General features: G+C 41.9%; 1 protein-coding gene across 1 annotated transcript; it reads right to left on the reverse strand.

The window, feature by feature from the left end:
• Positions 1–6,091: 6,091 nt before the first annotated feature.
• Positions 6,092–25,974, reverse strand: LOC138625019 (mothers against decapentaplegic homolog 6-like). The gene is made up of 4 exons (XM_069705668.1): positions 24,599–25,974; positions 22,889–22,942; positions 22,356–22,433; positions 6,092–7,059 (listed from the first exon to the last, which is right to left on the reverse strand). The coding sequence occupies exons 1-4, from the start codon at positions 25,338–25,340 to the stop codon at positions 6,419–6,421; spliced, it is 1,515 nt and encodes a 504-aa protein (XP_069561769.1). The 5' UTR covers positions 25,341–25,974; the 3' UTR covers positions 6,092–6,418.
• Between the last annotated feature and the right edge of the window lie 796 nt (positions 25,975–26,770).

Genomic DNA, 26,770 nt, shown 5'->3' on the forward strand with positions numbered 1-26,770 from the left:
TTTAAGAAATAAAACTGACAAAAACTCTGGATGTGTGTGTGTGTGTGTGTGTGTGTGTGTGTGTGTGTGTGTGTGTGTGTGTGTGTGTGTGTGTGTGTGTGTGCGTGTGCGTGTGTGTGTTTGTGTTTGTGTGGGCGTGTTAATTTCTGCTGGAGAAAAAGGGCAGGAAAAAAAGGATGAGATTTATAGAGCGATGGACGGAGTATAATTTAACACTAACATACTGCACACTGAAATAAAATATTTACCTGACACTAAAAGGAGACTCACTGCCATTTACTTGAAAATGTATACCGTTATTTAATCACTTTTGCCTGCAAGACATTCTAGAGAAAGCAATCAAGGTTAGTCCTAATATGGGATTACAGTATATCTAACATATCTCGGGATTTTTTTTTTTTTTCCACTTAATAATTGCTTTATGGCATTAATTGTGAGCCAATTTTCAAAACTAATAAAACACGAAAATAGCAGTAACCCAGGTGCTCAACATGTCGCAGGTAAACACGGTTAACTTGATGAGCTGGGAGCTCCTGCGACCAAAATGTCAGCTTGTAAAACAAACAAAAACCAACAACAAAAAAGTCCATAGCCACTGAGTATATTGTTCGTACCGTCCGTATTTCTTGGCTAGGTGTTTTCCTTGGTCCGTCACTGGCTGACGTCAGACGTGGTGCGGACTGACGCAGCTACTTCCTCTGCTGCGCGGGGTGGAGAGCCAGCTTGTCCCGCCAGGACTACGAGCGTGCGCCTGTTCTTCGTAGTTCACCTTCCTTCCAGAGGCCATTAGAGCCAACCAGCACGCCTGACCGCTGACACAATCTCGCGAGACTTGCCGCTACCGCTCAAAAATAAATTATTATTGTTATAATCATCAAAGCGATTTAAATATTTTTGTTGTTTTCTTTATCACCTATGTACATTTAGTTTCCATAACCAAAGCCTCCATGCCACCACCTGGTGACACAGTGGACACTACTTACTGCCTGACAGCAGCGCTGCATACAGATGTTGGTGAGCTGTAGGTCCAGATCTCTTTAAAGTGTTGCACTTTTTCTCAGAAGACTTTTTGACACGTCACAGTAGGACAAACACAAATGATGATGGCTGAATTAAATTTTTCCTGGCTCTCAGTGTCGCACTGTCAGGGCTGACTGGTAAAAACACATAGTGATTGTTAATGTTGGCAACACGCGCATTTCGTACAATAATATATTAAACGCCTGCTGTGACAAAAAAAAAAAAAAAAAATCTAATTAGACTTGGATTAAAATATGAAATCTACATTTTTGTCATCTCCCTTATTATTATTGATCTGAAACACACCCATAGGACCGCACCTAACAATACTCCTGGCTGACCTCAGTGGCATTACTGCAGCCTTTTTGTGCAATAAGAATTAATTAAATATAATGAGCCGCAGTCTGCTTTTTCTGCCACAAAATCAAGGAAAGTTTGCCACTTCTGAAGGGGCCCAGCAATAAAGCCTGACACAAACTAAACAACTGACTCTGTCCACCATACAGACCACGCAGGCACATTGGTTGCAGTTTGGCGGTGTTTCATGGAAAATATTTTGACGTTTAAACTGGTCGCAAACTGAATGCTTCTCTTATATTTTATGGGTGAAGTAACTGGGAACAATAAGATGAGGGCAACTGAGCTTAGTTTGTACACATTTCACTCTGACTGAAGGACATATTTATTTTGAGTTGTCTCTTATTATTAAAATTATCGGATAACTAAAAGTGACTCAGTGCTTTAAGCAGCAGAGTCGTCTTTAAACAGCTCTGACCTCGGTGTCTTTGGATGTTTACTCTTCACTGTGAGGTTTGTGGTTGAGACCTGTCTGAATTTGAGCTCTTTCCAGTTGGCACACCGATGATCCTGGATTACACTGTATGTGGCTAAAAAACACGAGAAATATGTCTGTGTACGATATAAACAGTTGCATATTTCCTGGTTTAAAGTTAGAGACCTCTTCGGACTCATCTGTCATCATTCTTTTGTTGTGAGGAGGACAGTAATAAATGCTGACATGAACTCAGCGAATAAAACACTGAGGAGATGTCTGAGTTGTCTGCGGTTTCACACACAAGGGGGGCCCGCTAACAGCGGACGTATCGATCCAAGTGCACTCTGAGCAGCAAAGTGACAAAACACTGTCAAGATGATGATGATGATGATGATGATGTGACGAAGAGAGAAGAGTGTGGATTGGAGGTTGAAGTGTTTCTCTGGTTGTCATTCATACTCAGATTTCTGCACTCTGGGATCATTTAGAGTTGACTGTCACCTGACAAACGGTACCATCATCGATTTAGAAAATACTTCTTTAAAGGTCCTGGTTCTGCATTTTGAATCCCAAGGACACAAATGTACTAAATGTACTTGACACATCAAAAGTAAATATACTAATTTTTGAGAGACAAATTGTCATTTAATATGCACTGTTATTCTCGTACTCACTGTTCACATAGATGTACAGATTACTGAGTGTGTAACATTTTACTTTTGTACTTTTCATGATAGAATTTCAGCTTCTTTTTAGTTTCTGGTTCCCACCCTTGGAATTACATGATAAATCAGGGTGTTGTGAGATGATTAATGTGGTAGAAATGAAGAAAAACAAAGTTCTGCCATAACAACACAAATTTGTTTAAATATTTGGGGTTTTCCTTAAATCTTAGTGTTTTTTTTTCCTGCGAAATATTGGATACTTCAATGGGTCTCAAACAGTTAGCTGTATGACACATGAGGAGCTGAGAAGGGACAAGTCTCTTGGCTGGAACAGCTAACAACTCAGATATCTGATATCTGCTTTTCTGTAAGAAGTCAGAAGGTAAAAATCTCAAGAACAACTGCTTTTACTATTTAAGAATACATGGATTGTTATATGGTTTTATCTGAAAATGGTCAGATGTTACAGTGTTGTCTGCAGTTAAATAGACTTGATTGTGCCTAAATTTAAATTCACTTTTCCACCAAGCTGTGTATTTATTAGATTCCAATTTAAAAAGATTATCAAATTGCGTTTCATATTTTAAAATTACATTACAGATTAATCTGCTGTTATACTGCTTTCCATGAAACAATAATTGACAAAAACTGATGCAATCTCAGATTGAATCTTTACCTCTAGCAGGTTACAAGAATCTGATAATTGAGTTTCAAATGGCATATGGAAATGAAAGGAGACTAAGGAGAAGATTAGCCCAGTGATTTCTAAATTTGTTGGCTTGTGTCTTCCTAAAAAAGATGTTTGTCTACACGTGACATCTCACTGTTTGACTGCCAGTTGTGACAATTTCAAGGGATTTCTGAAAAATATTTATTCCTTCTGTCCTGCCTTCATAAATCTTGTGACCTCTCAGTTTTAACTTGCAGCCCTTAATGGGAGCCTCAACCCACAGGATGGAAACCACCACTCTAGACCCTGCATTTGAAAATGATCAATTAAACACAAAGTAGTCATGATTTGCAGTTAAGGAGCCAAAACCTGCAAACACACTGGTACAGTCCTTTAAGCAATCACTCATCTTGTTTGTAGCGAAAACAGAAAATGTCTTCCATTAATTACACATCCCTGATGTATTCATTAACATAATTATACCATCATAATCTGTACAGGGATAATTATACAGTGAAGGGGTGGAGCTGCAGAGCCAGTGGCAGAATTAGCTCCTTTTCCTTCAGTTCACAGTGAGGTCAGCAGCCACCGCAGCCCCGAAGACGAGGGCCAGAAACCCTCCTCCACCGCTCGCTGCCTGGGCTCCATGTCATCGTCTTCATGACTCTCAATCCTGACAAAGGAAAACAATTAAGACAGGAGACTCGGCCCGTGTGTTTTCAGATGAGAAAACCAAAAAAAGATGATGGAAGAGAAACATGGTAGGTTTTTGGACGAGCTCTCCCAGCAGCGACTCTCCCACCCCAACCCCTCCTCTGAGTCCTTCCATTGTATCCTACCCACAAATCCCACACTTTGCCTGGAAAAGCAGAGCTGGGACTTGACTGAAATATACACTGGAATTTTTGGGGGGTGTATGGGAATGCCCAGAACTTCTACAAAAGCTTTTATTCAGTTTTATAAATAAGAGTATAAACTAAAATAGCATACTCCCAACACACAAATATCTCTGTTTTTGTGTCCGTAATGCTGTGACATCTATTTTAAGCTCAGACAGTAAGCGTACTGTAACACTGAAAGATTTCTGAATGTTGTAATGCTTTTTTTTTTTTCCTCAGGAGTACTGCCACTTTGTAATCAACCTCTCTTTACTTTTCAGGCTACAGTTAATTACAGGTTTCAGCAAGCAGCCTGCAGAGGTTCAGGGTCAAAACAAAAATGCCTGAGCTGAGCGAGGCCTTGGTACTGGTGCTTCTTCTTAAACACGCGTCTCTAAAACGGTTCTTTTTTTTTAACTTTTTCTGCCTTCGACTGCTTTCTTTTTCATCTCACCGTTCCTGCTCTTCGACCTCTAGCTCAATTATGAGTTACCATAAATAATCGTGTTGTCGAAAAAGACTCAAACAGGATGCCGTTACCCTATAAACACAGAACTTTCTCCTACCAGAGTCGGTTTGGGCCTGAGTACCCTGCTGTGGTTTGTTGTGTAATCTCTCAGTTATGCACTTTATTTTCTCACCAGTGCCATCGTGACGCCTTTCACTGTTTTCCATTGCCGCTGGTGCTTTTGATACCAAGAAGATAGTTAAATCTTGATTTATGATTTATAAAGATTGAACACATTTTCAAAGAGTATGTAGTGTGTGCGCAATTAAACTTTTTGCTTGCATAGAGACTCAGCGAAATGTTCGGAGCAAATAGAAACTAAGCTCAAAGGTTCACTTACCAGCTTTTCAGAGCTTTCAACTGCATCTCACGGTCTTCCTCAACAAGTAGAGCTGAGGAAAATGTCACTGTGTGAGCTAAAGACGTACGTGAGAGAAGGTATGTAATATTTTGATATTTCTTCGTACCACTGTAGCACGAAATATATCAAGCATTGTATTTACATTCTTTCATTTACTTTGCGTGACGGTGAGCTCTGGAGCAGTTAAACTGGAGTTACACTAGATAACTTATATTGTGCCCTGTCTCATTACCAAAAGAATACTAATGCCATGCAGTCAGTGTTTTGTCATTTCATTGACCGGTGTTGCAGTAAATATGTCTTTGTTTGAGGCACAGTATGATCCTAAAAAGCAGCAGAGAACTGAACGTTTCTTCAACTCTCTAAATGTCTTGTCTTCACTTTTCAACAATCCTCACTGGAATTAGGAATTTTTACGAGAAAACACAAGCAGCCACAGCTAAGAAGTCCCAGTCAGTATCTTTGCAATGTGAAGTTACATTTTTGAAGAGCTGCACATCAACTACAGCGTAGTTAGTGGAGAAAGATCTAAGATGCCATCAATGTCCCAAAAAAACCTATCATCCTTGTACTCAGACATTAGTCAGGTTATTATCGCCTCTAAGTAAACCACAATCTGCGATCACATGACTGGAGTTCAACCATTTATATTCGGTCAATGATTTCAACACTCTATTAGCTGAGTAAGTGAAGATGAAAGTGCCAAAAAAACAAAACAATTGACCTTTGCCCTTAGATCTATATTGTTCCACAGCCAGAACTTGGCTCAACAACAACTTAACAAGAAGTGGAGTGGAAATCGGATATAAAATCACCTGTTTTTTTAAAAACCCCATGGTGTTAACTTAATGACCATCAGCACAACTTCACCCGTCATTTTGCAGTGTTTTCTTTCCAAACTGCTTCCAGACCAGAACTTCAAAGCCGCTCATGACATTCACATTTGGCTCCATTTTAAAAGAAATAGTTCCAACGTTTTTGGAAATATTAATTCTTCCATTAAATATGAAGCTACAGCCAAGAGATGATTACTTTATATCTTAGCATAAAAACTAAGAACAGAATATGTCTGTTTGCTTGAGAATTTAATGAATTGGTGCTATTAGTAGGGAGGTGCCACGTTATAACCGTAGATGCCGTAGACGAGTCAACAGAGCCATAGCTCAGGTAAAAGCACTCAAGACCACTACAGAAACCTTCATTTAATACAAATACTTTATTGACAATGTGTGTGTGGCATACGTTTTGATGGAATTGCTAAATCATGAGAACATAAACCAGGTCTCTTATTTTGACAGTTTAAAATGACACTGAGAATCTGTAATGCATATATAGAATCAAAAGTGCATTATTCTTGTTCCTTTTTATTTTGTCCATATACACATTACACTATACATAAATAATTGCATTGTAAAAATGACTCAAGTATTTACATGTATAATATATTTTATATAATATATAAATTTTATATTAAATCTAGGTAGATTACAATTAGGATACTGGGTCAGGACAGCGCCTGTGAGTCTGTGAGTGTCTGTATGCTATCTGTGGTTATTGAGTAGCACCTCCAGCCAGCAGGGGCAGGAGGTGATGAACTGTCTGGAGTAGCAGGGGCCCCATCCTTTAGCAAAACTGATGCGAACACTGTGGGGGTCCCAGGGCCCCTCCTGGCTCTCAGGCTTCACGCCGTGCTCCGCCATCCAACTGGAGCACTCGTAATCGAACACCTTGAGGGAGAAGCCCGGCATCACCCGCTTCACACTCAGCCCTCGAGCACTGGGCGGGTCCAGAGTGGGCGAGTGGACAAACACCGGGTGCTGGCTGCGATTGTAAACCCACACTCCGTCCGGCTCGCGACTCAGCACGATGCCGAAACCAATTTTACTGCGTATCTGTTGCACACTGCTGCTGCTGCTGTTCCCTCCCCCTCCGTGGCTGTGATGTCCGTGGACACCCGACGAGCCGTGGCTGCCCGGGTCGTCGCGGCGGGTGTGGTAGGCGTTGGCTTGGAGCTGGCTGAGACAGAGGCCGGTGCCCTGAGGTAGGTCATAGAAGATGCTGAGTGAGGGCTCGTAGGCGGGATAAAGGCGACCCACGCGTGTACGATGCTCCCAGTAGGCAACACTGCACCAGTGAGAGCGATGTCCGCTGGAGGTCGAGGAGCCGAGGGAGGTACCAGTGTCTGAGGGGAAGGAAGAGAGGTGGAAGAATTAATGTTTGCCGTTGGAAAGTGCGCTCATTCTTTACATCAGTAGCTCCTCTTGAAGGAAGGATAGACAATGACGTTATGTTGAGGATGGGAGAGGAAGTTCTTAAAGAAAGTATGAGCCAAATGTTTGGATGCTTTCTGTTTTCACTCGCGGTGGCGACACCACAACATTTTGTTTTGATCCAATACCATGTAGTATCACGGCAAGAACCATCATGCCATTACAAACACTTTTTAAAATATTGAAATAGCTAATGTACCATCATGTACAGAACCACGTGTTATGATTTATACGGGGAATGTTGTATGTAAATGACTTCACCAAAAGCATGTTAAAAGACCGTAACAAATATTAACTGTACATGGAGATTGCTGCGCACATGTACACAACAGCAGCAGAAGGACAATGAGCGTGGGCACTAAGAAGTGTGTTCACATGCCGAGAACGAGATGAAGCGCTCTTCATACGTCTGTCACTGTTTGGGAGGCGGTCCTGGCCAAATTCATCCAGTAAGATGCTGACATGAGAGTCATCAGACGATCTAGTTCACCTGTTTTTCAGGTAAAGCCGTTCTGTGTTTACTTAAGTCTCTCTTTTCCTACAGCTCCTCTTATTTCATCCAAATTTGTGTCCACCTCAGTTATTTATAAATTACTTTTATTTGAAAAGGGGCAGTCTGTAGGATTTTGTAGCATTTTGCGGTGAGGTGTCAGATTTCCACCAACTGAGCACCCCTCGCCTCAGACTCCCCTTTTCCCCGGTGTGTAGGAGAATCTACGGTGGGTGGAGAAAAAAAAGCAAAAGTCCCCCTTTAGAGTGTTTGGTTTGTTCCTTCTGGGCGAGAGAATGAGTGACAAAATAAAGCAGAAATCTTTCATATTTTGACTTTGTAAGGTTTGAGGTCACTGATACAGTTTCAGAACTCCTAACCATCTATTCTCAGAGTGTCTAAACTCTACTGGAGGGATCAAACACCATTCTAACAAAAACATATTGCCATATTTTAATGTATATAACGTGTTGATGGAGGACATTATCTAATAAACACTGTAAAGTCTTCAACAGGTGTACAATTAGATACAAGGGGCTATAAGATAATTGCATTGCTTATCCTCATGTAATATATGTGAATTAATAACAATAAATATATAAATGTACCTGTGTGTGTCCACTTCAAATGGTTTTCATGACAACTCCTCCGTTACATTGTGCATGGAGGCATCTGCAGTTACTTTGTTTCCACTTATTCATGTTTTCCTCTTTAATTTGTCACTCATCTGTCATATTTTGAAAAGGGGGCTAAAACTGTCGACGCCGATCGCCCCACTTCCTCCTCTGACATCCCTCACCGTCACCCTCTGCGGCTCTCCTTCAGGTCCGGAGTTAAAGAGGAGGTTTGGAGCGGCAGAGAGGGGAGTTGGGGGGTGGAAAGCATTCAGCTCTCTGTCAACCTAGCGCAAGCCCGTGAACCCTTGACCCCCCAGCCCTCATGCTATCAGCTCACATTAACTCCCACACAGAGTGATGCCATTATTTTGCTCCAGAGACTCTATTGACACAGAGGATTTAAAGACCCATGTGCCTGTGGCCCCATTCCTTTCATATTCAAGCCCCCTCTTCATCCACCAGGGGCCAGAGTGGTGGCAGCCCTTCTCCCGTTAACAAGCCACTTCTGGGTGAAACCAGGACCAAGACTGGGCTAGGTGTGTTACGTTTGTGCAGCGGCCATTTTTATTTGAAGGGAGGGAGAGCGGGGGTGGGGGGGGGGGGGGGGGGTTGTGAGTGTTTGTACACAGCTACAAGCACACACATACACACACACACACACGCAATAAATGATGAGATAGGGCCTCACACGTGCACACACACACACACACACACACACACACACACACACACACACACACACACACACACACACACACACACACACACACACACACACACACACACACACACACACACACACACAAACTGAGGCTTCTGATCCAAACAGTAAGACCATAACACACACACACATACACACACATACACTCGCACACAAAATTGCACTTCTCATCTGAGGCCCACGTGTGTCATTAGTGAATTCCAGGCTGGCAACTCCTGCGGTCTGGAGTTTTTACAGCTCGCCAATAAGAGAGCAGGATCTCTCTCTCTCTCTCTCTCTCTCTCTCTCTCTCTCTCTCTCTCTCACACACACACACACACACACACACACACACACACACACACACACACACACACACACACACACACACACACACTTTTACAAGCCATGCTCTTCCCTGTAATAAGGCAACACAAACAAGTCTGGGGAAACACAGGGAGACTTTACAAGGTCGCGATCAAATTAATTCCCAAAGAAGACATAAAACAAACTGGGACTTTTTAGGGTTTTTGAGACGCAGCGCACTTTAATTTCATCGGTCATCATATAATGAATGATGCAACAAATTACATAGTGTAGAATCCTGGCTTTTAAGTTTCTGATGCATTAAGCATTCATAGCAGACGGTCTATTGTAAACAGACAGGATCTACAGAAACTCAAGAATATAACAACAAAAAACTGCCAGAAAACTTGAGTTTTCTTCAACCCTTTAAAAGCAAGGCAAACATTTTTATATTTATACACCAGACCTACTGAATTTTAGCTTATTTTTATCATCCATATCATTTCAATTTTTTAAAATCTTTTTATATTTTATTGAGTTTCTTTAATCTTGTCTTACTTTTTTTTAAACACTTCATACATCATATTTTTAGGTTATTATTTCATATTTGTGTAAATGTGCTTATGCAGATGCTTATCTACTTCTGATTTAATGTATAGTATTCTTGTAGACTGGGATTTTAGTGACTAGGTTAAAAGTTTCACTGTTCACTTACTTTGCATTTGTTTCTGTAAAAGTCTAAAACGGTCATTTAAAAAAAAGCTTAAAAACAGGCAAAAGGAATGACAATTAAAGTTCATGTTAAGCTGCAGCACTGAAGTCTTTCAGTTGATTTTTTTTTTTCAGACCTGAAAATTGGCTGATATGCGGTGAAGTTTAAAATTCTCAGCCACCGGAACAGCAAGTCTTGTTTAATGTTTCTGGCACAGCCCTCAGTGTCATCATGTTCAGCCTGGCTATCATCCAACTAAAGGTATAACGAGCTTGTGTGAGAACGAACGAAGGAGAGCAGTGAGGGAGGAAGGAGTGAGGAGGAGGAGGAGGGAGGGCATCCGACTTCTTCAATGGAATTTTTAAAAAGGGGTTCAGACAGGAGGTTATCAGCATGTTTATGTTCAAGCGGAGGAAGCTGAAAAGCTGTGTGTGTGTGTGTGTGTGTGTGTGTTTGTGTGTGTGTGTGCGACTTTGTGAATGTGCCTGCATCTGTATGTGAGGGCTGGCAGCAATTACAACGTCCTGCAAGCGTTTAAGCCAACCGCCATTTAACAGCTCTGTTTACCAATTAGATAAGTAGCCTTTGTTATTTCATTTCAAAATCACTGTCTCTTAGTGCCAATCTCATCGAACGACGCCCCGCTAAAACTTCACAGCTGCTTTCATCCGAGGCCTGAACAAAGGTGGGAAGATAACTGGAATATAATCCAAATATCTTGCTGCAATTACATCTCAATAGTGTACCACTTAAATGTATGAATTCTTTTTTTATTTTTTTTTTTCTAAACCAGTGGCAATCAAAGTTCATGGGTCAGACAGTCAGTTTCCTGCCGGCTCCCCACAGACTGTTGAACCTGGACTTCAAACAATGACACCAACACTCATCTTTCCTCTTTCATTTCCTCATCTTCCTTTTTTTTCTCCTCCTGTCACAACCGAATACATATTAAAGGAATAGTTCGACATTTTGTGACTATATTATGAGTCTACATCTGCTTACTTTGCATTGTGACTGGAAAAAGGAGGATTTTGTTACCCGTGGCTCAGACCAAACACAAAAACATCTGTCCACCACCACTTCTAAAGCTCACTAATTAACATGACATATCTCTTTTGTTTCATCTATACAGAAGTCAAAATGTAGAAACAACAATTTGGGGTTTTATGACGGCCGTTTTATGCGCCGGATTATTTATTGGCCGGGAGCAAAGACTTCCTGGAGTCTGACAGCCTCACTGTGATGACAAGCGCCTCCACACAATCGAAACCGGTTAGTTTTACACGTCAGTTTTGTACATATTAAACACATGTGTAGCAACATGTTAATTAGGGGAGCTTTAAAGTTGTGAGTAGGTGGAAGATTACCTTCAGACTGAATCAGGCTCGCTGTTTACCCCAGTTTCCAGGCTTGATGCTAAGCTAAGCTAACCAGCTGTAAGTTTATTTGTGATGGATAAAGATGAAAGTGGTGCTTCTCTTGAGCTTCATCTAAATGAGCTAAAAATGTATATAAATACATTTCGCTGAATTTCTACTATTCCTTCAAACTTCCTGCTTTTCCTCTCTCACTTCAGCCTGAGCTGCAGAGGCTTCCTCCTGTTAACCTGAACCTGCGTGGAGAGGAGGAAAGTTGGGGAGGAAAAGCAGGGGAAGTACAGGAGTTAAAAAAAAAGAGAGAGACTGGGTGAAAGAGGCAGTGGGAGAATGAGAGGGAGAAAACCTGCCAAGCATAACCAGCATCCACGGAAAAAATGAAGAGAGAGAAAGAGACTGTGAGAAAGAGAGGGGAGGGAGGGAGACCCTTGTCTTTCATCCAGTGCCAAGGATTAGATTCCCCTCCAGTTATTAGACTCTTCCACTGTGCTGAAAGAAGTGGGTGGGTTGGGGAGTGTGTGTGTGTGTGTGTGTGTGTGGGGGGGGGGGGGGCATAGGGACTAGAAGGGAAGATAGGATTCAGCTACTGACCATTGTCGGTCACCCTCTAAGGTGCTTTGTTTTGATTCAACTTCCTCACATTTCCTGCCAAAAAAAACCCTGAAAAAGCAGAAATAAAATCAAACAAGGAGAAAAAAAAAGACACCCTTCTCCCCCTCCACCCCCCCCCTGCTACAAATGGTAGATTCTATGTTGTTTGAGACAACTATCATTACAGGGAAACTTCAATCCAGCAAGCCACATTTAAGCTGGCGTCTCGACTATCTCTGCCATCAGTGAGCTGCCTTATCGCCAGACATGGCCTTTACAGTCCAACACAACAGGGCTCTCGCTTGCAAACACACATTCTTGCGTGCGCGCGCGCGCACACACACACACACACACACACACACACACACACAAACACTCCTTCTTTTTCCATTGTAAAGCGGGTCTTGTGATGGAGCAGCGTGCAACTAGAGATGTTTCGCCTTCAACAAGACAACAAATACAAATCCCGACCGCCAGCCGGACACGTTCCTTGAACCCGCAGGGCAACTGAGGCGCAGGAAAGTTACTGCGTGAGCTGGTAAAATTCCTGGGAAGATGTATTTGGAGGCAGTTCAGAAAGCTCCTCCAAAAGGAAGAAAGTCACCAGTTTCCTGCTTTTCTGCCACTTCTTATAAGAGCCAGACAACTCGAGCCAAGGAATGTCTCAGGTTTTAGCATACATCAGTGCATCCTGGACGACTCTGATGTCACGTTGAATATCATCCACCAAGATGTAGAATTCATGTTGTCATTGTTGACGTAAAGACAGTGGAAATCCACAGTCAGAGGATATTGAGGTTTTTTAGGTTTTTTTTCCACTGTAAAACTTCTAATAAAGTCTGTTGTTCTCTGTTCCTGAGACGTCTTCAGTTCGCTCAATAGATAAGAGTAGATAGAGGGTGTCCATGTAGTCACGGTCATGTTTGTTCATACGTTTTAAGTAACAGTGAGCTGTAAAAATAATCACGTTGAAGTCAAAGTTTGCACCGGAAACGGCTTTGCTCGAAGATGCTGAGCCAATCTTTTGTCTACTTATTTTCACCACGCTCTTCATTGACCAGCACGTCAGCTCTTATAGTGTTTGTTGGGCTTGTTTATAGGAGCTACTCCTATAGCTGTAGCCTTGTATTTGTACTTGTGGTTCTGAACTCGTAAATCAAGACTGGGCCTCTTTTGAATGGGTCATAGATGTGTGCGCAAAAAAAAGAAGAAGTTACAACTTTTATTTTGAAGGACATCGATTTTCCATGACGCAGCGGGCGTGCAGCAGCCATTTGTTGCCAACGTTGTCATGACAGTAAAAACCAAAACTAATGTCATTATTGCATCAGATGTTCGCTCTTATTCGAACATTTGTAAACAGTGTAAGGATTAGATGAGTCTGTTTTTTTACTTAGTTCAAGAAAAGTCTGCCTTTGTATTTCATACAGTTCAATTTAGATTTATGAAACTTGATGAGCATCACCTTTTTAAACGTGTTTGAAAAGCAAAGATCCCCGTAGTTCAGTAGTTTTTTTCAATTCTTTTTTTTAAGCCGTGGTTGCACTTTTGTTGCACTGTTTTCTTAATTTCAAGGTTACCGTCCATGTAGGCATTGCATATTGTGGTTATTTTTTTCTGCTAAATAAATTTGAGGAAGTGTTGTTGTTTTTTTAAGTGGGTTTAAGCGATTTGATGATGAAGGGAAAAAATGGGTCCAGTGATAAGATGAAAACCACTGATCATGACACCTTAACAGTGATAAAACAGGTACGTCACTGCTTTATATAGATATTGTAGCTTCACTTTAACATCATGTTGAAATGAATCTCATTTTCAATATTACTTTAAGTATTTTGTGTAGTATTAATACTTTTTCAATATCGTTGCCAATATTTCTCCTCAACATCGTGAAAAAAATGCAATTTAATACCGTTCTTGTTATATTTTAGTTTACGTATTTATCTTACGCTGTTAATCCTATTAGGCATTGGGGTTAGAATTTATTCATTTTACACTTCATAGTTATTACTATTTTGATGTAACTTTCCTTTCCTTTGGGTTTAATAAAGTTTTATCTTAACAAATTTTTAGGAATAACTGGGCTTCATTTCAGCACAAACGACTTAGAGAAAGATGATTTAAGTCTGAACAGAGACAAAAGCAGACGCAGAGCAGCAGAGCTCGGTAGTTGACAAGTCTCCCCTCCCAACACATTCCTGGACAGGCCCTCTTCCTCAACACTTCCTCCCCCCGCTCAGCCAGTCACAGGGGTCAAGTTGACAAGTCTCTCATTGAGCCTCACGTGGTCCGACTATATGGCCTTCACTCCTCACAACATAATTACACATATTTATTGGTGGAATAGATCCATTTGTTCCACTATGAAGACAGAATTACGAAATTCCTTCTGAAACTCAATTGGTGAGAATCATCTGAATGTAAAACTGCAGAGTGGAAGCAGTGGCACGGAAAAAAATACTGAAAACACAATGCACAATCACAAGGCATAACTCACACAGTCAGGAGGTGACACGAGGACTGTGAAGCCTGCAATCATTTAATAAATCTACCTTGAAAATGTGTATAACAACATGTGGAAACACATTCTGCATGAGTGCATTTGCCAATTGTTCTACATTAAATCTGTTTACTGAGTTGATATTCCTCATCAAGAGTCAGATATTGAAGGTTAAATACTGTTAAGGTGGTTTCCAATGTGTGAATGTAGAGCACACACTAACAGCAGGCAGCTACATGTCCTGGAAATGGATACAAAATTAATTAAATAAACTTTAGCCTTAACTCAGCATTGCATTCAGAGCTCACAGCAAAGGCGACAGTTTCTAACATTTCATAGAGCCAGAGCCTGTCGACATCTGCAAAGAATCTTTAGGTTCAGCAGCATGGCAGGATTCCATTAAAAGCCAAATTGCGAGTTGGCAAAAACTCTGAGGGAACAACGGAAAGCCACAGCCAGTCCTGTAATTTAAACCTTATTTTAAATTGTGATTGCCTGACAACATGGACTGAGGGAGAGGGAGGAAGAATACGAGTCGCAAAGACAGAAAAGAAGAGGACAAGAGAGAGAAAGAGAGCAGAGGAAGAGTGTGGACAACTACCAACAGAGATGGATACTCTTCATTAGATGAAGAATATCCACATTGTTTATGAGAGCAGAAGTGAAGTGAACAACAGTGAGAAAACAACAGCAAAAGCGTGCTAAAAAAAAAAAAACATCCTGAGTCAAGGCAAACACTGAGGAATTTAAAATGAGGGGGGGGGGAAGCTAATAAAAACATCATTGTAATTTCTACTGATGAGTAACATATCCAAACTACATCAACTCGGAGGGCCGCTGATTGAGTTTTTTCAAGCTGTAAATATCTGAAACATGCTTCTGCAAGTCTATAAACACATTTGCATCTGGCTGCATTGCTGAACACGGTGTGAACACAGACGCATACAGCAGCGCTGCGTTGACGGAAGCCTTAATGTATGAAGAACCAGGAACAAACAAAGACACAAAACTGGTGAACAAAATATAAAACACTGGAAACATTTTTACACATATGTCCTTTTGCTTCTTGTTTTTAGGTTTGTGTTGGACAAAATGTTACAATGTCGAATACTGTTTCCTGCTCAACCAATCAGTTCAAATCTGCGTGACGACCTCTATACCCCAAAGTATTTAATGCATGTTGACGGTCTGTGGACATCAGAAACCAGTTTTCTGTGTTGTAACGAAAGATTTAAGCTTTAAAGCCATCTGTTTCACTTTGTATAGCTTCTTGATTTAATAACAGAAGAAAAAGAGGAAAAATGTGACAGATACTGAAGTCGGGTAGAAAGTCACACACACATACAAATATAACAGCATACTGATGGTATCAAAATATCCCCATTCACAACTTCTGCTTAAAATACTGACTTCCCTGCAGATGAACTCTAATCTCTTTTAAATATGTTGCCCCAAGGAGAAATTCACCCGCTTTTCAAGTCAGGTTTAAGTTAAGTTAGGACTGGAACCAGAGTTAAGGCAACGCATTCCTCAAACATATAACTCATATGATCAATCCTTGAATTCTAAGAGATAAACATGATGCACTTCTTGAAGAACATGAATATACAACGTATTACTTCTCACCTTCACCCTTTCCAATTGCTCTCAAACATTCATTGTGTCTTTCTCCTCATTTCTTGTTTCACTTTATAACATTTGCTGTGAGTTGCATTTGTTTGTTTGTCATTTGGAAAAATCAGATATTGAATCTTACTCTACCGCCGCTGTGATTTTTCTGATACTAAACTCCGTGTCTTGGAACTTACGTTTGTACCATGTTGTCTGAGTCGAGAGAGATAGTCATGGTGGATGCTGGACATATAAAGAGCACAACTTCGACCCGCACTTCGGTTTGAGCACCAAAAGGTCCAAACCACAATCTTTCCTTGAACCTAAACCAAGAGCTTCCAGAGCCTAAACGTAACCATAGAAAGATAAATAATGCTGCAGCCACTACGAGGACGTGCTGCATTCAATATGTGACTAAGATAGTCCAGATATTCTCTTCATGTTGACAGCAAACATACTCTGTATGCATTACATTCTGTTACTGTTGCAAACTGATATAATTTCTGGGTGGCAGGTTTGTAATAAAAGTGTAAAAATTCTGGATCTCAACTTTAAAGACTTCAGGAAAAAAAAAAAAAAAAAAGACATTAAAGACCTGTGAGTGATTCGTGTGCGTCCTCGGCTGCACACTTGGCTTGTAGTGAAAAAGAGCCGTGATGGAAAATATTTGAGGAAATGGCAAATGGTTAATGGGCCAGCACTTGATGTTGAATTCCATAGTCTAATGTGTCTCAGTCAGGCATAAGAGCAAGTGTTGTACGCGTGCCAGCAAACAGGCTGGAGGTTCAGGTCACCGGGAGGACCCGTCCAGACTTCCACAGATTCTCACTGCACACGGTAGAAATGTGGCTGTTTACGCTCTGACTACTTTTACATCTCAAATTGTGGATACACTCAAGAAATCAATTTCTTACTTGATTTCTGTTAAGGCATCTCATTTAATGTTCATATTGATGCAAGTGAAATCTTCACCGGAGAGTGGCAGAGCCTCAGTGGATGATTTACAAAACCTTGGTCAACCTGGACTGACCTAGAAAGCTTCACACTTTCTGAACTAAACCCACAAACACACCACGGCGCAGTCAGACTCTTAAAACGGTCTCCCTCAAACTTCCAAGAATGTCGGCTCAGCTCCGTGTTTCTTAAGTATTAACGGCGATATGTTCAAACATGTATCAGATGTCACTCTCCAGAGTCAGACCCCCTTATCCCCCTCCCACTTCTTTCACTCCAAGACCCTACTCCCCCTCACCTTCCCAATTTCCCAACATTCCTGGGCCGTGCCACATCAGTCAAAGGGCCAATTCATGGGGTTAATGCTGCAGCGAGTGCAGACAGGGCTTTGAGACAGGATGTTTGGCTGATACCTCGCTCTGCTTAAGCAAACAAGCCCCCAAAATATGATTACCATGGGCAGAGAGGGAGCACTCCTCTTGTTTTACTTCAGTGCATTCAGGCCATACTAATGTCCACTAAGTATCATTGCTTTGCTTGTTACCACATGTTCAAAAGCCAGAGCCTAATGACAACAAGGTGAACAAATGCTTAACAATCACAACGATGTTCGAAGTAAAAGCTGCCACGGACATCACTAACTCTTCTGCATCGTCCTGATAAGACTCTCTGTGTCTTAAGAAAAAAGAAAGAAAAAATTATCATAATCACACAGTGACATGAGGGTAAAAAACACGCCCGGGCTAGCAGCCCCATGAGGCTGCAACACTCATTACACACCAAAAGGACAGAATTGACTCAAAGGTATATTTACATTCAATGACGGTGTCTGCATCAACTTGACTTTGAATTCTGTAGCATCCAAACAGGAATAAGCTCTGATGCCAACACCCCATTACAAGAAGGACATATGGATCATTACTGACATGTCGGTGGAAAGCCCTAAAGACGCGTCAATAACAATTTAATGTATATAAAACCATGGTGGATTTGAAACAGAATAGCATAGTAGTCTGATGTTGTAATGTGTGTAAATGTTGATAGTTTAAGCTAAACTCATCTTCATTCAGCCTACAACCACAAAACACGCCTGAAAACTCAAATCATTTGACATTTCACAATAACGTCCACGAAAACCAGTACATGTAGTGACGCAGCGTTGAAAATTAAAAGTATATTCCACTTTTCTGTTGGTGTAGTCAGTGCTTTTGCCTCGGGGTTGTTTTTACCCCAATGACGTGTGCAGTCATTTGCTCACAAACATTGTGGGATACCGTGTGTTTGGTTCGGCGACAATATCCGTCATTTCAGGCTTTGTACTCGCTGTTTTGATGTAGTCTGGATTTAGGACGTTGGTCATAGCCTTACAAACTTGTCGGCTGATAACGGAAACAACTTGTGGGGATTATCCAAACCCTATAAGGACGCAGCCATTCATCGGGACCACAACTTCATTGATTAAACTGTCCCACCTGGAACTAAATGTTCTCATCCTCGCCCAAAATCGACCTTCCTGCTAATTATGCAGTCGGACAAATGGTTAAAACGCGCAATAACTCGTATACCGGCTTTCCCACAGCGCCCGTAGGCTGTCAGCATCATAAAATGCAGAATTTAACTCCACAACAGCTGCCAGCATGCTGAATTAGCCACCGGGAGGCAAGGCTCATGTCGTTTGTTTTCTTCCGTAAAGGTGTCACGTGACTGGGACTTGACGAATCGGGGATGAACGTCATGATCGATGACAGCCGATCAGGAAGCGAACGCGGGCGTCTACGTCACCGTCTTCTAAAGTATACAATGCAAAACTGAGAAAAAAAAAGAGAGAGAGAGGCAAAAGAGTTTTCAAGCTGAAACCGGATTCAAACGTCTCCATTTAAAACGTTTAAAAAAAAAACCGCCAGAGTGGTGCGGATACTCGCCGTGAATATAACAGAAGTTATCTTCCTTTAAAACAGACGTGCGAGTGTGGATCTATTCTGACGTCGTGTTCATGTCAGCTGATTCGCAGCTTGTATGGAAATTTATTTTTGAGTTGTCCAATCAGAGAAGCATCTTTCCAGCCGCAGCAGACATTACACGGAGCACTCAACTTATTGTAGGTAAGTCGTTATTCCACAAGTCAACAACAATCTGTGCCACTGTAACTAAGATGTCTGGATAAATCCTACTATATCATTTTATGCCTACAAGTACAGCAGAGGCTGATATAGGAGGTATATTTACATAAACTATGTTTTTTTGTGTGTGTATTTCGGGTCGTCGGGTCGCTAAATGAAAGGCCACTAAATGTATTAACGTTAGTACCAAATTATATTTTATGTGACAAACACTAATGAAGAATTACAAGTGATTTTGGCAAATTTCAATCCCAGTTATAATAATTTGTGTATCATCACAGGTAAAGGTTATTATACAGAAAGAAGCGAGTATTAAAAAAATAATACTGATAGTGCAAATAATTAGGTGCCAGGGAGAACAAGCTTTATCAAATATAATACATTACATTTATGCTTTAATTATACACTTAATTATGGAGGAACAAAAAAAAGCAGAACTTTTCATCCTTTCAAGCAAATTGCGTGATTGGTGGACGTGTGTGTGTTTTTTTTGTCCTGATAAAACCCCTATGTGAGCACTCTGAGACGATCTTATCACAGAGTCAGACAGAAATTCCTCCCTGTCTCTCTGCCTGTCACACACACACACACACACACGCACACACACACACACACACACACACGCACACGCACACACACACGCACACGCACACACACACAATAAGCAGCTGAATGGCACATTTTGTTGGACTCAAGAGGGACGATCTATGTCGATATAAGCCTACTAAACTTCCAGTAGACGTTTCCCTTTTCAAAGTAGGGCTGTTTGCTGCGGTTTAAAGGGAACGTTAACTGATCGAATGATAAAAGAGGCCAGGGCAAAGGTATGTATGGACCACACCCTGCTGTTGCTTTTTTTTTTTTTTTTTTTTTTTTTTTTTAAGCTAGGGTAAAGCTAGGGCTGGTTTTAAAGGAATTAAAAAAAAAAGATGCTAAAGTGCCAGAGCACATGTTCAATGCTTGTTTTTGTTCTAAAGAAAACATCACAGGCTTTAGATGATATGCCAGAGGATTATCTGCACAAAAAAAAGACTCATTTACACTCTTGAAAGATCTGACCAACATCAAGGCTTTTTTTTTTTTAAAGCTACAGTCAATTCTTTGATATACGTTGCAGGAGGCTTCGTTTTCAACTTATTTCCTGTTATTCGACCAGCTGTAGCTCAAAACGGGAGTCGAATAACCTGTCAAAGTTAACAACAAAAGCTACATGCAGATTTCTTGGCTGCCTCTGTTTACCCAAGTCTCGCTCCTACTTATGCTCTTGGCCTGAGCTCTGGTGCTCGGCTCCAGCATTCTGCTGTGGGGGGCAGGGGATCAGAGACCACACACACACACACACACACACACACACACACACACACACACACACACACACACACACACACACACACACACACACACACACACACACACACACACACACACACACACACACACACACACACGCGCGCGTAGACTCAACTACACACCACATCTTGTAAGTAAACCGATCTATTTCCACTCATTTTAGCAGGCAGACAATAAAAAGTTGCCTTTTCTCACTACTCAGCTTGAAGATGCCTCAAAATCTCAACCTAAAACTTGACTTTTGATTGACCTGTGACCTTGACTCAATCCTCTCAGAGGATTTTTTTTTTTTTTTTTTTTTAGAACATAGCTTCCAATAACTACACTTTGTACCCTCATCTTGTCAGTGTAAATCAATTTGCGCAATTTCTACTTTAGAAATAAACCAAATCTGTTTGGACTTCAAAAGTGTGTTACAAGGAATGTGTGCAAGGAAAGAAATGGCCTACATTGATTTGTTTTTCTCAAACTTCTACAACACAAAAAACATCTGAAGAGGACCATACTGTGTGACTATAATTATGAACACTGAGGTCATTCAGTCTGTTTTTCTTTATCCTGGGAGAGTTTACAGTATATTTCCTTTTATTATTTTAAGTTAAAATCTACAGATGGTGGGTTTTATTGGCTGATTTTTGGACCCAGTGCCTTTAAAAAGTTTTTTGTTAGCATTTCTATCCAATAATTTTAATCCTGATTGTGTAGAGACCTGCATTTACACTTTCATCTGGGAATATAATGCCTAGAAAGTATAGCTGAACAGTTTATTAAATCATCAAAATAACATACATCTTCCCTTGAGAGTGGCAGATTGGGAAGACTCCTGTCTTCTGTATTTTTAAGAGGCTAGCTAAGGCCCTGCCCCTAAACATGGAAAACATGCATAACAACCCAATAAATGACTTCAGCTTCAAACATAAACTTTAATAAAAAGTCTCAAGTTCATTTCTAGACGCAACCACGCCAACAAATTCTCACTGGTGCACTGCTGACTCATCAGACAGGATCCACGATGCCGTGACTACAGTACGCGGACTTCATAGGTGCCCATTCACCTTTCAACGCCGTCCACAAGTGAGCCCAGGGAGGCTTGATCGAGTGGGTTTGTGGGTTTCTTCTAACGCTACAAGGACCTCTCCACCCGACCCCAGCACGTAAACAAATAAAGCTCCAGTTTCATCATCTAGAGGAGGCTGTTTCCTGTCCAAACGCAGCAGCAGCAGCAGCAGTATCCCCCCACCCCTCAGCCCCCTCCTTTCCACATATACACACACACACACACACACGCACACAAAACTCTACACCTCCGCTTCATCAGAGCTGCTCGGCTCCCCCGCCCCCAAAGTGCCAGCCTCTTTTCCACTGCTCAATTGCAGAGAGGAATGAAGGGATTTGAGGGAAGAAAGAGGGAAAGAGGGGGATGGGTGGTTAGAGAGGCAAAGGGGATTGGGAGTATGCACGGGGATCTTATTGCAGCTTCATCCCAGTGAAATATTTTGCTGTGGAGAAAGCGTAGACGGGGAAAGAGAGACAGAAAGGCTACACTGCTGTGGCATCTAGATAGTGAGACCCCAGACCCCCACCGAGCCCTCCATGCCTCTCTGACAATAGGAGCTTTATGCAGTGGAGTTTTTGGTTGTCTTAGCAGCCTTTGAAAACAGAAGGAAAGCACAACATAATAACACCAGTAAATATAATTTCACCCTTTGATGTAAATGCTCTGTCTCATGTGACTCAAAAACTTTTTTCATTTGTGCTTCCAAACCTTTTTGTGAGAGACGTTCCTTCTTCAGGAAGACAAAGTCACTTTTAATGCCACACGCTGCTGAAGTAAAGAAACTCAGCGTTCATGCCTCTGCTGTAATTACGCCAGTTACTCACCTGTGTAGTCTCTTGGCATAATGTGAGGCGGACCGGGGAGGAGGGGGGGCGCAGTTTCAGTGTAAGACAGAGTTGAGTCTGGTAAATGAAGAGAAAGCACAAACACACATAGATCCAGATTATTTTTCAGCAACAATTATGGTAATTGATTAATCTCTTCATTAATTTATCAAGAAAAACTGCAAACCATTCTCTGGTTTCAGCTTTTTAAATGTCTGGAATATTTATTTTATATATTTTGGACTGTTAGTAGGACAAAAATCTTTGAGTTAAAAACAACAAAAAAAGAAGCATATAATGAACCCTCGATCAGTTAATCTAAAAATATAATTGTCATCTTAATAAATATAGTCTACTCAGGATTTTTATTTTCATTCAAACAATGTCTGTTAAAAACTCTAGATGTCATCAGTGTCACTTTCAACCCGAGCAACTTTTCCAAGATAATCTGTGTTTCCAGATTTAAAAATACGATGGCGATGGCAGATGTCATTTACTGGTTAGTAATGTGGTAGCTATTTTTCCAAACTCACCCAGTGGCTTGTGTTCATCTGAACGGGACAGAGAGTAGGGGGGAGGAGGTGATTCTGGAAATACAAAAAAAAAAGAAAAAAAAAAGGTTAAATTAAAGACTATATGGTTAAAACAAGAATATAAAATCTCACATATGACCTGACATCGCAAACAGCTCTGCTTCCTGTCTCAGTGTCTGTGACCTTAAAACACGGCTGAAACTTTTCTATAATCATTCATCCTGAAGAAATCATCAGCAGTAAAGGACATTTTACTAAAACTGTAGCCTTTAAGTCACATAACAAACATTGTCTTTTCTCTTAAGCGAGGCCATTAAACTAACCAAATGGTAATATACCTGAATGTAAGTGTGCGCACATCGAGCTCTTTTCATGTTAATTAAGTTATGCTTCACATAAGGCTTTCCATTGTGGTCACTTTTCATGAGACAATATGTTTGTAAGTCTTTTAATTAGGTTTGTAGCAAACATCCACATCTATTTGTACACCTGAGGAACTATTTGCACTGAAAATCCTTAATATAAACATCTTTTCTTTTGGACTTCTATAATTCAGCATTATAAATCTGAGCAAATTTGACCCTAAAAATATATCTGCTAAAATACAGTATTTTCCCCTTTTTAAAGAAGAAATTGTAGTTGATTCACAGTGTTTGACTGTACAATGTTGTTGTTGTTTTTTTTACTTCTGTCACACCTTCATTGCGTGTCAACAAAGACATTTTCATTTATACAGGATGACTTCTGTGTGAAGGCAGCTCTAAAAGCTCAGCAATGCTGCTGGGATAGTCCCTTCAGTCCAAAGTGGACACGGGTTTGTGGCTGCGGCCCCTTTAAGAGCAGAGCCAGTAATTGCCGGAGTCCTCAGTCAGTCAGATACCCAGCGAGTCAGTCTGGCGCCAGCACTATGCAAACTGTATATTATCGGCACTCCTTCACCTAAATAACAAGAGGAGGACCTCCTTGTCAGAGGAAAAAGAGCCTAAGTGCAACTCGAGAGCGACCTTCATTTGGATGATGTGGGAAGCAGCAAAGTTTTGTGCACATTTAAATAAGAGTGTAATGTGTTAGGAATGTCGAGAGGAGCCAAAGTAATGGTTGACCAAAGTAAAAAAGTGAGTTATGAAAAGATTGAAAAAGCTGCAGGACAGGCGAGGAGACGAGAGAACAGAGACAGAATTACATTTTCAGCTTGAACATAATCAGTTTAAACACCTAACCTGACTTAGCCAGCAATAATGGCAGCAAAAATAAATAACTAGTTGTTTTTTGTGACACTTCCTTCAACAATACTAACATTCTTCTTCAGCTGCAGGCCTCAAGCAACCAATACTGATTTATTGGGAATTACCATTAATTTCACGCTTGTATTTATACTGTAGTTATACGGGCCATCAATCACAATGTTGCATTATTAAATTCATGACGCACTTCATTTTTATGAGATTAACTTTCTGCAAGGATCTCCACCTGATGTCGGACCTTCAGGGGTTCTTGGGGGAGTTCCAGGGCCCTCGTGAAGATGTGTGACGTTGTTCTGCTCGCTGACGCTCATTTAAGTGGAAATTAACGGCAGGATGTCGCGGATATATTTACTGCTGAGGTGTTCTTCATACACTTGATCAGAGGTCTCTTCTGGATGTGGTCAGTGCCCTCTGCTGTAACCCCTTCCCCCCCCCCCCCGCCCCCTCCAGTGTTGGATGTCCTTACCTGGCCCACATAAGCGGCTGTAGTGATAGGGGTTGCAGCACACCTTTGCGCCGTCCACTGCGCCGAAGCTCTGGCAGTGGCACAGCGCTTTGAGTCGGGCTGAGAGCGGCAGGTCGCCCCAGCGGAACAGCCTACACAAGAGATACTGCGGAGAGATGTGATGAGCTCCGAGCCGCAGCTCGGTGCTCGGCACCATGACACACTCGCTGGGTATCCCTCCTTTGGTCTCCACAGCCTTCACCAGGGCGTCCAGAGATCTCTCCTTGAGTCGTTTTAAAAAAGCATGAGCGGTGCTCGCGAGTTCCTCCTCCAGCCCCGCACGCCTCGGTGCGCACTGACAAGGGCCACCTCCGTCTTTTCTCGGGGCCCAGTAAGGGCTCCGAGATCTGAGATCCCATTCCCCAAACAAACAACACGTCACCGTCCTACTGCCACTATCCTGTCCTCGCTGAGAGCCCCTGTGCTCCGGGACGCACATGGCACCCCGGTCATCGTCAGGCTGCTCCTCTTCCTCCCTCTCCGCGCTCTCCGTCAGGTCTCCAGACTCCCCCGTAAAACCCGGAGCCGGGTCAGCGTGTGTCACCGACCGCTGCTCGTGTCTGTGGAGCTTTCCTGAGTGCCTGCCACACGGACCGTCCCGTCCTCCCTCACCTCGTCTGCTTCCATCCCGCCCGTCGCTCTCGGTGACCAGACGGCTTCTCCAGAGTCGCCGTACAAGACCTGAGCGTTTCGACTTGAACATACGACAACCTAGACAGTTTTGGATGAGTCCTGTCGGTCCCGTCCGCTTCTCGGGAGATGCCACATCGATTTACACTCGTCGCACAAGACCGGGAGTTTGTGCACGGTGCGCACAACATGCGCAGCCGGTGGTCTCCGTTTTCTGTCTCTCCCGCAGCATTAGAAAGAAATATTCAGTCATGCGTCGCGTTAAACATCACGAAACGTCTGCAGAGGGAGACGGCTCCACAGTCACTGCTGTCGCCAACTCAATTAAGCCGCAACTTTTGCCAGCCCTCTCACAAAGCCTTCAACTCCCCAACACTCTGGAGATCCCGCACACAATTCACAAACCATAGCCAGACCGCCCCAGGACCAGGATCAGTTTACATTAACAAAAAGACCATCAGAATCAGCAACCCAAAAGTTTTCCAAAGTTTCTCCTTGAGCTTCGCGAACCCCTCGGTCCTTCCTTCACCTCGAAATATATCCTCACAACACCCGAGATCCCGGTGATTTCTGTCGCCGTGCTGGATGAAACAACCCGGCTTCAGGGTCCCGGGATAAAGCAGCGATGGTCAGGGACTCCAGTGCCAAACTCCAGGACGGATTCCGTGCTGAGAAGTTGTTTTAAAGAGAGCTGGAATTACTCCACACTCCACTCCCCTGCGAGTCCTTTTCGGACGCACACACACGTAGCTACACACACGACCACGCACAGGCACACGCGCACACGCTCCTGCACACAGAGTCAAGCCACACGCAACGAAACCGGGATCATTCGAGCAGGATTTTCAAAATAAAACCCTGAATGGTTCATGTGCCCTGCAGCGATCTGACAAAAATTAAAACATAATACTTTTAAGACACAGGTAAAAAAAAAAAAAAAAAAAAAAAATGCTTGTGATCTAAAAGCATGTCCAGAAATTACATATCCTAAAATACAGATGATAAAGGGTCACTGCATGTGAAACTTAAAATATACAACCAAAGGAAGACGGTTTAAAGGTTTGTAACCTTTAAAAAGTAAAGTATGTTACAGAAAGACTGTTTTATGTGGCCTGGGAAGTTTCAATAAAAATAAAAAAATAAAAAAAAATGTTTTGTTACAAATTATAGAAAATTGTTTTGTTTTTTCATGCAAGAAAAACTGAATAACATAATGCTTTTATTTTGAAACTGGAATCAATAAGCCTACCCTGTATTTCTGTCAACACTGACACGCACACACACACACACACACACACACACACACACACACACTCTCTCTCTCTCTCTCTCTCTCTCTCTCTCTCTCTCTCTCTCTCTCTCTCTCTCTCGGGGCCCCAGAGGAAAGCTCTGGAGCCATTGGTTGATTCCCGCCATCATGTGCCAGTCTAGACACTTTGGCGGCTGGGAGCCGCACTGATTGTTGCGCAAACACGGTTTCAAGTTTCTTAACTCTTAAAGACG

This window comes from Brachyistius frenatus, unplaced genomic scaffold, assembly GCF_029030835.1.
Source record: "Brachyistius frenatus isolate BFR_SWC_R1_liver_20210118 unplaced genomic scaffold, ASM2903083v1 Contig_58, whole genome shotgun sequence".
NCBI classification, from domain to species: Eukaryota; Metazoa; Chordata; class Actinopteri; family Embiotocidae; genus Brachyistius; species Brachyistius frenatus.

Excerpts from the sequence above, each read along its gene's own strand:
- LOC138625019 (XM_069705668.1), bottom strand. The coding sequence starts at position 25,340 with ATGTTCAAGTCGAAACGCTCAGGTCTTGTACGGCGACTCTGGAGAAGC. Across the intron at positions 22,943-24,598 it reads CAGCCGCTTATGTGGGCCAG|AATCACCTCCTCCCCCCTAC; the intron begins GTAAGGACATCC and ends TTGTATTTCCAG. Across the intron at positions 22,434-22,888 it reads AGATGAACACAAGCCACTGG|ACTCAACTCTGTCTTACACT; the intron begins GTGAGTTTGGAA and ends TTCATTTACCAG.